We start from the raw sequence: 14,633 nt of genomic DNA, 5'->3' as shown, positions 1-14,633 counted from the left end.
GTTAAGGGAATGGCATTACCGTGCAGCAAACGTTCATTGCGGACAACATCTTATAGTTTAACAGGATAGAATTTACGTGGTTTACATGCCCCAGCTTGGATGGTGGCGCCACCTACCGGAGAGTCAAGTTATAGAACAGTGAAAAAGAAAAGAAAACAATGTTTGCCTGTGTCACTGCGCGAAACATTGTTACAAGTTTATTTTAGTAACAACGAAAGTAAATAAAAATACGGGCCATGCACCAAACGCAAAAATATTTGTTGCCGATTTGTTTACATCGATCTTCTAGTTAGGCCTAGGGACATTGGAAATGGGAAGCTATCTCAAAAGCTGCGCTAGCTGATTGCTAATACAAGGTCATTGAAGCTAACTGGAGGCAAGTGAAGCCAATTTAAAAACAGTCTTTTGCTGCGATGGAAGTGAATCTTTCAACAAATACGAGAAAATCACTTCAAAGCAGGCGTCCAAAAGCGCCACCATGCTTATGTGCACTACGCTAACATGGTAACGTTACATCTGAAAAATAGCGCGCGTACGGTAAGCAGTACGGGTAACATACATATCTGCGCATGCGCCCTTTGATCCTGCTATCACGGTAAGCCCGCTATCCCCCTAAGCTTGGTATATTATAACTGTCTAATATGTCTGTTGTAAGCTTACTCATTGTAATTAGGTTATACAGTACATGCAATTTTCAGTGTTGTTTCAGCTGCACTGATTTCGCCATTTTGCTATTATCTCACATTCCTGCGCCTTGCTTCACACTTTTGAGTACAGCTGGCATTTACTGCACCAGAAGTCACTAGTCCACCTGTTTGTACATTATGCAGTAGTTTATGACTCTAAAATGTTCTCATTCTGGCAACTAACACTGGTATAGCTTTATCCATGATGCCTCTAGTGCTGTCTTCTCATTCCATCCCAGGAATTCATCTTTTGTCTTTATATCTAGTTTGTCCGGTCTTTTTTTTTCCTTGTCTGTTTCCACTAAAACGTGCAAGATTTACCAACTTGGTCGCATTTCCTGCACATCCTGCGTCTTTTCGCATATTACCCGTATAAAATATGCAGCAAATTTGCAGCTTAAACGAGCACTGACATCAAATTTCAAGACCGAGATGTGCCCATCATTCGATCACTTGGTATGCATAAGTCTTCTTGGCCAAATTTGAACGACGTCCGTCGCGGGGAAGGTATTTTATTTCGATGTCAAACAGCGTAAAAAAACTAAGGAGAAAAAACGAAAAATAGACTGCCCTGCAACATCGACACTAGTGCTACGTGTTCGGTGTGATACATTCCACAAATACCATCCTGAGTGACGATGCCCTGGTAGCGATGACGTGTAGGATCCGAGTGCTCTTATCGTGGCGCCGTCTGGCGCCGAAGTGTACAAACGCACTCGTTCGTCCACGGCCGGACTAGTCCGCGCAGGTGCAGTCTAGCCCGGCCGTGGCTCGTCGCGTCTGATTTTCATCACACCGGTTTGAATGATCTCGGGAAATTATCGAGATAAAAAACACCTGTAAAAGAATGGCAAAAGAAGAGAGCATGATTAAGCGTTTGCGTGTCGGTAAGCATATCAGGGAATCGTTGAGAGTTCCAGGTGAGTTGCAGTCAACTCGCGTCTAGTTCAAAGCGCGAAAAACGTGCTGTGAGGGTGTGTTTTCAAATCACAGATGTGTTACACATCGACACGATCGCAAGCTGTCAAAAGTGAAACAGCTTATAGTCAGATATTATCGCTAGCAAGCAACACGCAGGTATCTTTGAATTTTAGTTAATCTGTAGACTTTGCGTCGACCTAAAAGTGGTAATACCGTGTTAACCACGAGTGGATATGTGGGTCCATTTGGAGGCGCAAAAAAGAACCTGACAAGCGGGAAACCTATTTTGTTTTCTCGCTAAATTCCCATTCGCGATAGCTATATAGCGTTGACCCCTCTGTGTATATGTGAATGCTTTGCACGCCAAAACACACCAATATAGCTGAGACACACGAGCGAACATAGCTGAAGCGTGCATCCTCGGGCACCTCAGCAGTGCTGCTTGGAACAGCGTCCATTTTAGAATAACTATTCTGCAAAAGGTCAATCGAAGCAAAAATAATTTGCAATGTCGCGAATCGCGGGGATTTCATGCTCCAGACTATCGTATTGAACCCGAGTCGACACTTTGTATGGCGACGACAGCAATGCAGGTGACAAGGCATGACTGAATGTGTCCGCCTAGCAGACGAAATTTTTGCAGAGCAGCTGAGCCTGACGTCACTCTTTCTGTCGAGAAGTGGTTAGCTGTGGCATGATCTGGAGTTGACCGCGAGATAGCGCCACTGCTGATGTTCCCAGCGCTAAAAATGGCGGGATTACCGGCCGTTTTTGAATAGTGCTGAATCTCCCAGTAATATTAGTCAATAAAAGTGATAGTTATTCATTCCTCAGTTGCGTTTTAGGTCGCGAATCGCTGCTACGTGGCCTATAGCTACTCGCTCATGCAAAAATCTTGGCGTGAATAAATTTGATGTTAGTGCTCTTTTAATAAGTCGAGGTGTGGGTTATACACAATGTTCTGTGTGCAAGATGACTTCGTGATACTGCTGAACAGCAACGTATGAAAACCTTTTTTTGTTTCTTTTTTTAGCTTTTTGTGGCTGTGTGGGTTATATGCCAGCGTGGGTCATTTGTTGAGAATGCAGTACAGTAAAAGCTCGTTAATTCGGATTTCATGGGACCGGAAAATTGTCCGAATTAACCGTATGCCGAATTAACGAATGAACAGGGAAAAAAACTTTTAAAATCAAGCTGCAGAAGCATACCTTTATTTGTTGAAGTATTTTGTAATTGTCGTGTGCATTTTCGTGCAGATTCTGGCTGGCATCACAATTGTTCTTAACTGTTCCAAATGGCCAACAGCACGCAAGCTGTCGGGAGTGTTCAGGCAAGCGTCCTCTAATATTAACAGCGCCTCCGAGACTTCCCGTGAGGTGCAATGAGATCGCGGCGGTATCTCCTCGCATGATTCTTCGTCGAAATCGTGGTCTTCATGGGCGCCCGTGACATCGTTAATAATCTCTTGATCGGTCAGGAGACCACTCGTGGTGACACCATGATCAATCGCGATGTATTTCTGCCGCTTTTTCGGCGTTGCCATCACTGTAGCGCACGATGGTGGTGGCATGGAAATACGGTCACAATGGAAGAAAAAGAGAACTCCGCAAGAAGAGATGGTTCCGACACGACAACACAAGAAAAAATGGCATCGGAGGCGCTGAGTGGAGAAGAAAGAAGACGCCGACGTTCGGTGACGCTGCGATCGCCCCCACTAGTTGATGAAGATGGCGATGCCACTCAGGTTTCGGTTTCACTGCAGTGGTGCCAGCGCTGTTTTATCACACTTTTGTGTAGCAGCATCTGTCAGCATTTGTCCGAATTAAGCGTTGTGGAGACGAATTCCGACAAAATAACGAAGGTTTGGTCCCATAGATTAACATGCACTTTGGCCGGAACCAATAGAGCCGTCCGAATTATCCGAATTGCCGAATTAATGGGTGTTGAATTAACGAGCTTTTACTGTATTATGGTGCTCCAATTGACCAGCTGTTTTGCCTGCTGTTCATAGTCTCTGCATTCTTTCCTTTGGGCCTTTTGTCTTCTCATGTGTTCAAAATGCCAACTGTCTCTCCAATGCGCAGTTGTGGCCTGCAATCTGTTTATTGCTGTTTGGTTTGTGCACTGTGTACTTAAGCAGTGCATGTCGCTCTGTGCCTGCTTTTAAAGAACTTTTTGTGGGCTTAGTTGGCGCATATTCACGAGAATTACTTAGCACAAGAAAAAATACAGCGCACAAGGCACATGTGCTGATTCGTTACATTTTTTCTTCGTTGAGTAATTATTGTCAGCATGCTTGCATGTTCTGAGCTTCCCCCTAATGCTTGCTTTGTGTTTTCACACTTCTAGGTCAATGACATATGTGCGGTGAGTCAGTGCCTGATTCTTTCTCCACCTTGCTAATTTTCGTGCTGTGTCTGGTTTGCAGTGTGGTGCATATTCGAATAAAAGCTAATGTTTTTTCTTATGTAGGACACTTGAAAGTTCAAAACCTTTTTTCTTCAATTCTTGACCATGTTTCTTGGCCTTGCATTACTTCCGTGTGGTCCACATCGAGAAGTGCTATTGAACAGGAAATGGGGAAACAGAGTCGCAAAACACAAAACTTTAAATGCATGCCATTGACTCACAAGCAGCCGCTGGTGCAAATGTGGCAAAATAAAATGGCAGCTACGACGCCATCATAACTTGTTGGGCGGGGTCATGTGAGGGTAGTAGGCGGGGCGGTGATTTAAAGCCACATTTGGTGGTGTTAATAGCACAAGGGAGTCGACCACTGATGAAAACTCCAAAAAGAATATAAAATACTTTTCGAGCTATATTCACTGTTGATGTTTTGCAGATGTAAGCAAAGTTCCCAGGAATCGATGTCACAGGCTATCTAAGCCAGAAAATTTTGTATCATTATTCCTTTCATAAAACTTGCCGAGTTTATTCATATTTAAGTGGCAATTTTAAAAAGTACAATTATTTTTTGCACTAGATATATATAAATATATATATATATATATATTAGTCAAGTAGATCCTCCGTGAGAGGTCGCAATGTGGTTTATTTCGACCTAGAGTTTGGCCTTCATCAGGATAGCCTTCTGGCCTTCATCAGGCTCAATCCTGATGAATGCCAGACTCTAGGCCGAAACGTCGAAATAAACCACGTTGTGACCGCTCACGAAGGATCTACTTGACTACTTGCAACGCTGGGGCCACTCAACCACCATGCCTGCCTATATATATATATAAATATATATATTGTCACGGTAATAAAATCAGTGCAAGTAACAGTGTAGCAAATAGCAGAACAGCTTCGTTTGAGCAGCGAGAGTTCGTCAACGTCTTTTCTGCCGACCAAATCCTTCGACACGCACAGATAATGATGACACTAGCCACTCAACAGCCAGAAACCCACTACATGCTCGTGTCATTACTCCCACTCTCGAAAAGCATCGACTCGATGCTTTCATATGTATGAAGGCAAGAGCAAGTCTTCAGCGTGAGTAATACCGCTTCATCCTAGCCACATGGACAATGTCCGGCTGGGCACCACGACGGGAGGACTATACACTGGGCTCTGTGTTAACTTCGTAGTTTACATCCCTGAGGCGCTGAAGAACCCGGTAAGGGCCGAAATAACGATGCAAGAGCTTCTCAGAGCGGTCGCGTTGGCGTACGGGAATCCAGAGCCATACATTTTCTCCAGGGTGGTTGTTGACTTCTCAGTGCCGAAGGTTGTAATTATGCGCATCGTGTTGTTGCTGAGAGCGAATGTGCAAGCGAGCTAGTTGTCGAGCTTCTTCGGCGCTCTGTGCATACTGGTCAGCATTTTCGGTGGTGGTCAGAAATGTGACAGCATGGCGCCTAACATCGTAGTAACTTCGCAGTCGTGAAGCAGGCGGAAAAATGTAAATCCTCTAGTTTCTTGCACAGTGGTGTCATATGTGAAAGTTACAAAAGGAGGACACTGTCCCAGTTCTTATGGTCTATCTCGACATACATGGAAATTGTGTCTGTAATGGTCTTATTGAGCCATTCCGTTAATCCGTTAGCTTGTGGATGGTAAGCTGTCGTTCGGCGATATACGGTACCGCTGAGTGTTATCACTTCTTCCAGTAGTTGGGCAGTGAAGGCAGTGCCTCTGTCTGTTAGAACCACGGCCGGTGCACCATGGCGGAGGACGACAGCATGAATGAAGAAATCCGCGGGATCGCTTGTCGTACCGCGCTGGAGTGCTCGTGTTTCACAATAACGGGTTAAATAGTCGCAATTATTATCCAGCGATTCCCCGCTGAAGATTTCGGAAATGGACCTAGCAAGTCCATGCCAACTTGTTGAAATGGTTCTCGGGGTGGCTCGACAGGGTGTAAAAGACCAGCAGGTTGCATGGGCGGAGTTTTGCGACGCTGACAGTCTCGGCAGGTTTTCACATAGTGCTTGACCGTACGGGACAGTTTGGGCCAGTAGTACGTGTGGCGGATACGTGCCAGAGTACGCGTGAACCCTAAATGCCCAGAAGATGGTTCGTCATGGCACGCCTTAAGGATGTCGTCTCGCATCACAGACGGTACGGCCAGTAGGGCGGTTCGAGCGTTGGGATCAAAGCTCCGCTTGTACAGGACGTTGTCACCAAGGAAAAATGATGAAACTGTGCGCCTGAATGTTTGTGGTGGCTGTTGAAGCTTGTCCTCGAGATAGTCGATGATCGGGCGAAGTTCTGTGTCATAACGCTGTTTTTGAGCGAAGTCGGAGGCTGTGACGGCCATGAGGAAACTTTCGTCGTCAGTTTGGTCAAAAGGAATTCACTCGACTGGGGCACGGGATAGGCAGTCAGCATCGGTGTGCTTGCGTTCCTACTTGTAAACCACCGTAACGTCAAATTCTTGTAAACAGAGACTCCATCGAGCTAGGCGACCTGAGGGGTCTTTGAGGCCTGCAAGCCAGCATAAGGAATGGTAGTCAGTGACTACTTTGAATGGTCGCCTGTACAAATACGGTCGGAACTTGGCTATGGCCCACACAACAGCTAGGCATTCCTTTTCTGTAATGGAATAGTTCGTTTCAGCCGATGATAACATACGACTAGCGTAAGCGATCACTCGCTCGATACCTTCCTGCCATTGCACAAGGACGGCTCCGAGGCCGACATCGCTTGCATCTGTATGAACTTCAGTGTCAGCATTTTCGTCGAAATGACACAAGATTGGAGGAGTCTCGAGGCGTCGTCGTAGCTCGCAAAAAAACTTCGTGTTGTTCTTGGGCCCACACAAAAGCAACGTTGTCTCTCGTGGATTGGTTTATGGGTTCTGCGATTTCAGAAACTTTTGGAAGGAAGCGACGACAGTACGCACAAAAGCCCAGAAAACGGCATATATCGTGTTTGTTCGTCGGAGTTGGAAAGGCAGCGACAGCCAGTGTTTTTCTCGGGGTCTGGGCGAATTCTGTCACTGTTGATGACGTGGCCGAGAAACTTGAGCTCCTCGTGCCGCAATGTGCCGTCTTTCTTTCTCACCAACACAACCGGTGATGCCCATGGGCTTGTAGATGGCTGAATGATGTCGTCAGCAAGAATTTGTTGTACTTGGTCGTGGATGGCGTCTTGTTTTCTGCGGGAAACTCGATAAGCATGTTGTTGAATAGGCCTTTCGCTGGGCTCTGTTATGATTCTGTGCTTTGCGACGGGTGTCTGTTTGATTTTGGATGTCGTGGCAAAGCAATCACTGAAGGAAAACAGGAGGGAGCGAAGACTCTTGCTGTGAAGTCGACAGTGCGCAGTTCGCATCAAGCTTAACCGGAGACTGTTTGTTGTCACGAGGACCGGAATAGAGTTGCGCGAGTGAGAAGCTGACTTTAGAGTCTCCAATTTCTTCGAAGTAAGCGATGACACACTGCCTCATGAAATGCTGGTATTCGAAATTTGTTAGTAGAATTTTCGCAAGCTCTTGTGTAAATTCTATGAGACCACGGGCGACGCATACTTGACGAGACAAGAGCACGGACACATTGCCTTCCACAACTCCGAGAGCCGTTCGGTTGATGTCACTCAGCACGTTAACCAGAACACTGGAACGGGGTGGTACTGTTACTGAATCGTCGTATACACGTAACGCCATCATAAGCGATTCACAATCCTGGGAATGTTCGTTACGTGAAAACGTCACCAGCAATTCTCTGAGATTTATAATTGCCCCATGTTCTCGAAGGAAGTCTAATCTCAAGATGACCGGCCTGGAGCATTCCCGCAGTATGACGAAAGTCCCGATGATGGTCGAAGCGCCAATATGTACTCGGGCAGTGCACCTCCCAACCGGCGTCACTAGATGACTACCCACGGTACGAAGCTGCGGGCCGTTTCATGGCATTACCACTTTTCGGAGAGTAGCTGCCAAGTCACCACTCATAACGGAGTAATCGGCGCCAGTATCCACGAGTGCGGTGGTCGAGTGATTGTCGACTGTTATAGAAATATCGGCGGAAATTGCTGCGTCACGTTCAGAAAATTTCATGACAGAAATATCGGCGTTGTCAACATGTGGTGGTGGAGGATGTTTGTCAGTTCAGTCAACAGCGGCCCTACCCCCAGAGGCCGCTGGCCTCAGTTTTCCTGGCGTGGGCCTGGGCTGGGGACCTGTTTCGTACACCAAAGAATGTGGCGTAACGACTAGGTGAGCCGAGGCGCCGAGGAGAAGGTGAGCGTGGCCGGTGGCTTTGGGCAGAAGGAAACGGCTGCTGCGCTGCTAGGTATTGCTGAATCTCGCGAGGACGCTCCCCGTTGCAGGGTCGACGCGCATTAGGGTGAAACCCCTGAAAGCCCATCCTCTGAAACGCACACTGGCGGTACAGATGGCTTGCTTCGCCGCACTGGTAGCAATAAGGCCTGTTGTTACAGGTGCACCATACGTCAGATTTACGGGTGACTTCACGCGGAACGTCATACTGGAAAGTGCTCTCGTAGTTATTTGTAGGTGCGAATTGACTGGGCGATGTGAGAAAGTAAACGGTGGCCGGCGTCCGGTAGAAGGTTGAGGACTCCTCAATGCTTCGGTGTAAGACAGAGCAGGAGCTTCCGCACGCATTGTGAGCAATGGTTGGGTCACATTCCTGAGTTCATCGCGAATAATGTCTCCCAGAATCGTCGCATTTGGGTGAGCAGAAGTGGAACGGACTTTTTTGAGCTCCTCCAGGACCACGCTCGGCACAAGCTCGCGAAGTGCTGATATGTCCTGTCCACAGGTGAAGGGTGACACCGCGGCAACAGAAGCTTGGCGGTCGTACTGTAGAGAGCGTTGCTGAATCGCCCGTTCCATGGTAGTAGCTTTCCGCGATGAACTCATCGACAGTGGTGGAGGCTTGCGTATGAGTCCAGCAAAAGTTGCTTTTAGACACCCTGCAGGAGGAGTCGAACTCTTTTTGTTTCATCCATCCTTAGGTAAGCGCGCTTAAACAAGCGTGACATGTCTTCGACAAACATAGCCACGTTTTCATTTGGCTTCTGAACCCGGCTCTGCAGAGCCTGCTCGACCTTTTCTTTCCTTTCGGGATTTCTGAATGCCTGGCATAGCTGTCGCTGAAATTCTTGCCAGTTGGTGATAGCCGGCTCATGGTTCTCATACCAAATGCAAGCGTAGTCTTCAAGTGCGAAATAGACGTAGCGAAGCTTCTTGGTGTCGTTCCATTCATTGGCTGCTGCGACCCAATCGAAGTGGTCTAGCCAGTCATCTACGTCCTCGAATACATCACCATGAAACGGCTTCGCGGTGGGTGCTGTGTAGATGACGCTTGGGGTGGATGCGAGTTGGTCTACGTTGCTCTCTTGCGTCTGACTTGCCGTTGTGGTCGTCATTCTTGCCGAGCTCAAGGGACCAAATTCAGGAGGTAGTGCTAGCAAGCGTCGGCTGAAGCGAAGTGCCAGGTTTTCATCCGGAATTGTTGAAATGGGGGCAGAAGCTTGAAGCGGCTTGAGTTAAAACTAGCGAATTGGGATTGTACCCAGCACCTCCATCAGTTTATCATTGTAATAAAATCAGTGCAAGTAACAGTGTAGCAAACAGCTTCGATCGAGCAGTGCGAGTTTGTCGTCGTCTTTTTTGCCGACCAAATCCTTCATACGCACAAGTAATGATGACACTAGCCACGCAACAGCCAGAAACACACTACATGCTCGTGTCAATATATATTGTAGGGCGGACTGAAAGAAGAAGAGGTAGGATGCTGTCGAGTGATGGTGATTCGGCAGTGACGGTTGAGCGCTGGCATTTTCAGTGTAAATAAACCTATCACATCCGTCACACCTTTGGTGGAGCGGTGCTGGGTAATTCGCCATCCTGGATCTTGCAGCAAAAGTTCTTCAAAGAAGCAGACGCGTAGCTGACCTACTCTCGGACAACATCAGCATGAACGACGACGCTGCAATCCCTTTGAAGTACTACGCTGCTGCATCCGCCAGTGCCACCGACATGGCACAAGGTTGCCGTCGACCTCGACAACTAGACTACTAGGCGCCTGAACCACTGATATTTTGTGGTTCACAGAAACCGACTAAGACGTGGATGCTTGGCTAAAACACTACGACAGAGTGAGCTGCTACTACGACTGGGGCGCGCCGGCGAAGCTCGTGAACTTGGTATCCTTCCTTGGCGGGACCGCTTTCTTTTGGTTTGAGAACCATGAACATGTCTTCCCCACTTGGGATATATTTGTTCAGGAACTGAAGGCCTGCTTTGGAGACACAAGTTCTATGAAAAAGAAAGCTGAGCAAACGCTGTCACGTAGGGCTCAGTTGCCCGGCGAAACGTGCACAACCTACATTGAAGAGGTATTGAAGCTTTGCCACATTGTCAACGCAAATATGTCTGATGAAGACAAGGTCGATCATTTGTTAAAAGGCATCGCCGAGGACGTGTACAATTCTCTCATAACAAAAGAGAACTTGAACACTCCTTCTATTTTCAGGCAGCAGTGTCGCGCTTTCGAGGCGTTAACGACTCGGAGAATTTTAACCTAGTTCTGGTTCTTGGACAATGTTCCCACTGTTGCAAGTATGGACGTCGCCGCCTGCGAAGACATTTCTTTCCTCGTAAGTCGAGTAGTTCGAGAGGAGCTTGTACGGCTTCAAGCAGGTGATCCTCACCACGAATGCCCGTTCGCCGCGTGCCCCGAACCACCTCCCTACTGGATGCGAGAGTGCCACGTCGAAAACCGACAGTGCACAGAAATAGCTGATTCCACCCCGCGGCTTCCCTTTTTCCCGACGGATCACGGCCACCACCAGATGTCATCATCTCGGTGTGCCGCTGCAGACCTCTGACCATCGTCAACCAGGCCTCTATCAGAAGACTACTATGTGTCATCCCAAATTGTTCCTGCAGAGCACGACCTGTCTCCGTGGACTTCTGCCACATCTGTTCCTGCTAATGTAAGCCGACAAGTCCCTGTTTGCTACACATGCGGTCTCCCAGGGCATATTTCACGCTTCTTTCCCAGCCAGCCACTTGTGCCGCCACGTTTTTCAACGTACCCGCCTCGTATACTCGAAACCTGGACCACTCACCCGGCCGACCACCGTCCCCGACAACAATGACCTAACGAATTTTGCAGCCAGTCCCCCGCCTTCGAGCGAAGCCTGACGCCACATCCGACACGTTCCCGCCGGTTGCCTTCTCAGCGTCGTGGTCGCCTTCCCCGCATCAGCTGCGAAACTAGCTGGTGCGGCCGATGGAAGTGCGTTCGCGGGACGGTTAGTTTTGCCAATTCCTACTTCTGCTGTGATCTTGATAAACAAAGTGCGTGTGTGTATAGACGGTGTAGACACTCTTGCTCTTGTAGACACTGGTGCTGCTATTTCAGTTATGAGTCTTCGTTTCAAGCATTGTTTCTTGGGCCACAAAATAATGTTCGCGTGGGATCGTAAAGAAACTTTTCGTGGAGTTGGAGGCGAAGCGTTATGTCCTGTTAATATTTGCTCAGTTGTACTCACGATTGGTGGACAAAATTTCAGAGTTGAATTCACTGTACTGGCTCCCGCAACTCATGACGTCATTTTAGGGATAGACTTCCTTCATGAGTGCGGCACTACGCTTGACTGTGGAACTGGAGAGATTTTTCTACAAAGTACTTTGCCTGCTGCCATAGTTGACGATTTTCCAACTCTCCCCATCGATGCGCTTTCGTTGTCTTAAGATGTGACGATCCCTGGTCGGACAGCAATGCTAGTTCCCGTATGCTCTTCTCACGTCCTCTCGGGACCCTGCACTGGACTTGTTGAGCATGATCATACAAACGCCATCAAGAAGAATGTGCTGGTCCCGCGGTCTGTCCTTACAGCCATCGACGGACATGCTTGCTTGTGGGCGCTCGACGCAGCATCAGAGCCTGTTGTCCTGCCAGCCGGATTTAAACTGGAAACGTTTGAGCAGCAGGCCACAGTTGACGTCAGAATGGTCTCAGAGTCTCCAGCCATCAGTCAGACTGGGCCCAAGTACTCAGCCGAGATGAAACGCATGATCAGTAAGTCGTTGCCTTCTTCAGAGTAGGATGTCCTCGAGGAGGTGCTTACATGCTACGCGGGAGTCTTTGATTTCGCTCAAGACAAGCGTTGTTCCTCCATGTGGACTTAATCCCGTTTGCACCACCGCATCAACACGGGAGATGCTACACCGATATGCCAGAAACCCTTTAGAGTATCCCCGTCTGAGAGGAAAGTGATCGCCGATCAGGTCAACGACATGCTGCAGAAAGGCGTTATTCAAGAGTCAAGCAGTCCCTGGGCAGCTCCTGTTATATTGGTAAAAAAGAAAGACAACTCTTGGCGATTTTGTGTGGACTACCGCTGTCTCAACGTTGTCACAAAGAAAGACATGTATCCGCTACCACGCATCGATGATGCTGTTGATTGCGTGCACTCGGCCGCATACTTTTCGTCCGTCAACCTAAGGTCTGTTATACTGGCAGATATGAATGCATCTGTCTGACAGAGAGAAGACTACTTTTGTCACGCCTGATGGGTTATTTGAGTGTAAAGTCATGCCGTTTGGCTTATGTAATACCCCACCTACCTTCGAGCAATTCAGGGACTCCATCATTCGCGGTCTCAAATGGAAGATATGTATGTGTTGTCTCGACGATGTAATTATTTTTGGCAAGACATTCCAAGAGCACAATCATCGGCTTAGCGTTAATCTAGATTGTGTCAAACAAGCTGGTCTCATTTTAAATGCAAAGAAGTGTCGTTTTGGTGAGCTTCAAGCCCTTGTGCTCGGATATCTAATCAACAGGGACGGTATACGGCCAGACCCGCAAAAGATCAATGCTGTCCGAGACTTCAAGCAACCAACGTCTGTGAAGGATCTCCGTAGCTTCGTGGGCCTGTGTTCTTACTTTCGTCGGTTCATCAAAGACTTCGCCCAGCTTGCTCATCCTCTGACAGAGTTGCTCCACAAAAACGCCCCATTCTGGTGGACCGTTGAGTGTAAGGCTGCTTTCGAGCAGCTGAAGTATTTGCTTACTTCCGGGCCCTTCTTGCACCATTTCGACGCGGAGGCACTTACAGAACTGCATACAGATGCTAGTGGTGTTGGTGCCGTGCTAGTTCAGTATCACGACAGCCATCAGCGCGTCGTGGCGTATGCTAGTCTTACTTTGACTAAGGCGGAGAGGAATTTTACGATCACCGAACTCGAATGTCTTGCGGTCGTTTTCGCCGTCCAAAAGTTCAGATCTTATTTGTACAGCCAGCAATTCAAGATCGTCACAAATCATCATTCGCTTTGTTGGCTTATTGGACTAAGTGACCCAGCTGGTCGGTTAGCTCGCTGGGCCTTACAGCTTCAAGAATATAATTATTCTGTGACCTACAAGAGCGGTCGATGTCACGCAGATGACGTCTGCTTATTTCGTCTTCCATCTGCGACTGTGGATGCTGCTGATGATGATTTCGATAGCTACCTGGCTGCAATCTCCTCCAACTTCCCAAATTTGGACGTCTTCCGTCACGAGCAACAGTGTCACCCTTCGCTGAAACTAATGATCGATGTGGCTCGTAGCTCCAAACGCGCCACGCCATTCGTGATTCATGACGCCCTACTATATCGCAAGAATTACTCCAGCCATGGTTCCACACTACTCCTTGTCGTGCCAGAATGCCTGCGTCTTGCGGTATTCCAAGCCATGCACGATGACATCACGTCTGGGCACCTTGGATTTGCCCGAACGGTTTACCGTATCCGACAACGTTTTTACTGGCCTTGACTCTGGAAGTCCACCAAGCACTACGTCGCAACTTGTCATGTCTGCCAACGCCACAAACATCCTACCACACCCTTGGCCGGCCCACTGCAGCCGGTTAAGCCATCGACATACCATTCGAAAAATTCAGCATAGATTTACTGGGCCCTTTCCCCAAGTCTACCACCGGCCGCCGCTAGATTATTGTATGCTTAGATTACCTGACATGGTATATTGAAACGATGGCGGTTGCTTCAGCCACATCATCTGATGTGTCATGGTTTCTTCTGCACTCGATTATACTCCGTCACGGGGCCCCTCAAGTGGTGATAAGTGATCGCGGCCGGCAGTTTACCGCTGACGTTGTCGGAGAGTTGCTACGGCTTTGTGGGTGCCAGTATCGGCATTCCACGCCATACCGTCCTCAGACCAGCGGCCTCACTGAGCACACCAATCGTACCATAATCAACACGCTTTCAATGTACGTCGCGGCAGATCACAAGAACTGGGATGCCGTATTACCTTTTGTTACATACGTCTTTAATACCGCGAAACACGAGGTCACAGGTTATACGTCTTTCTTTCTCCTCTATGCTCGTCATCCCCAAAGTTTTCTTGACACCTTACTTCCTTTTTCGACGAACGAAAACGCCAGTGTCGCTCAGACTTTGTGTTGCGCCGAAGAAGCTCGTCGACTTGCTTGGCTCCGCACTCCCTCCGCCCACGCTCATGTGAAAGACCATTACGACGCAAAACACCCGCCTGTGGCTTTCGCTATGGGTGATTTCGTCTGGCTGTGGACGCCCGTTCG

The 14,633-nt window shown here is 48.2% G+C and overlaps 1 protein-coding gene across 6 annotated transcripts in view; it reads left to right on the top strand.

The window, feature by feature from the left end:
* bbc (choline/ethanolaminephosphotransferase 1 bbc) overlaps window positions 1-14,633 on the top strand; it is a 178,108-nt gene that overhangs the window by 149,704 nt on the left and 13,771 nt on the right. The window contains exon 10 of one of the 6 annotated variants that reach the window (XM_075886363.1): window positions 3,957-3,974. The exons of the other annotated variants lie outside the window; for them this stretch is intronic. Coding sequence (XP_075742478.1) covers window positions 3,957-3,964 — 8 coding nt within the window. The 3' untranslated portion in view covers window positions 3,965-3,974. The remainder of the gene's footprint in view (window positions 1-3,956; window positions 3,975-14,633) is intronic. 6 annotated transcript variants of the gene reach the window in all.

Source organism: Rhipicephalus microplus, chromosome 2, assembly GCF_043290135.1.
Source record: "Rhipicephalus microplus isolate Deutch F79 chromosome 2, USDA_Rmic, whole genome shotgun sequence".
Taxonomy (NCBI): domain Eukaryota; kingdom Metazoa; phylum Arthropoda; class Arachnida; order Ixodida; family Ixodidae; genus Rhipicephalus; species Rhipicephalus microplus.
This window is presented reverse-complemented; position numbering and strand designations above follow the sequence as displayed.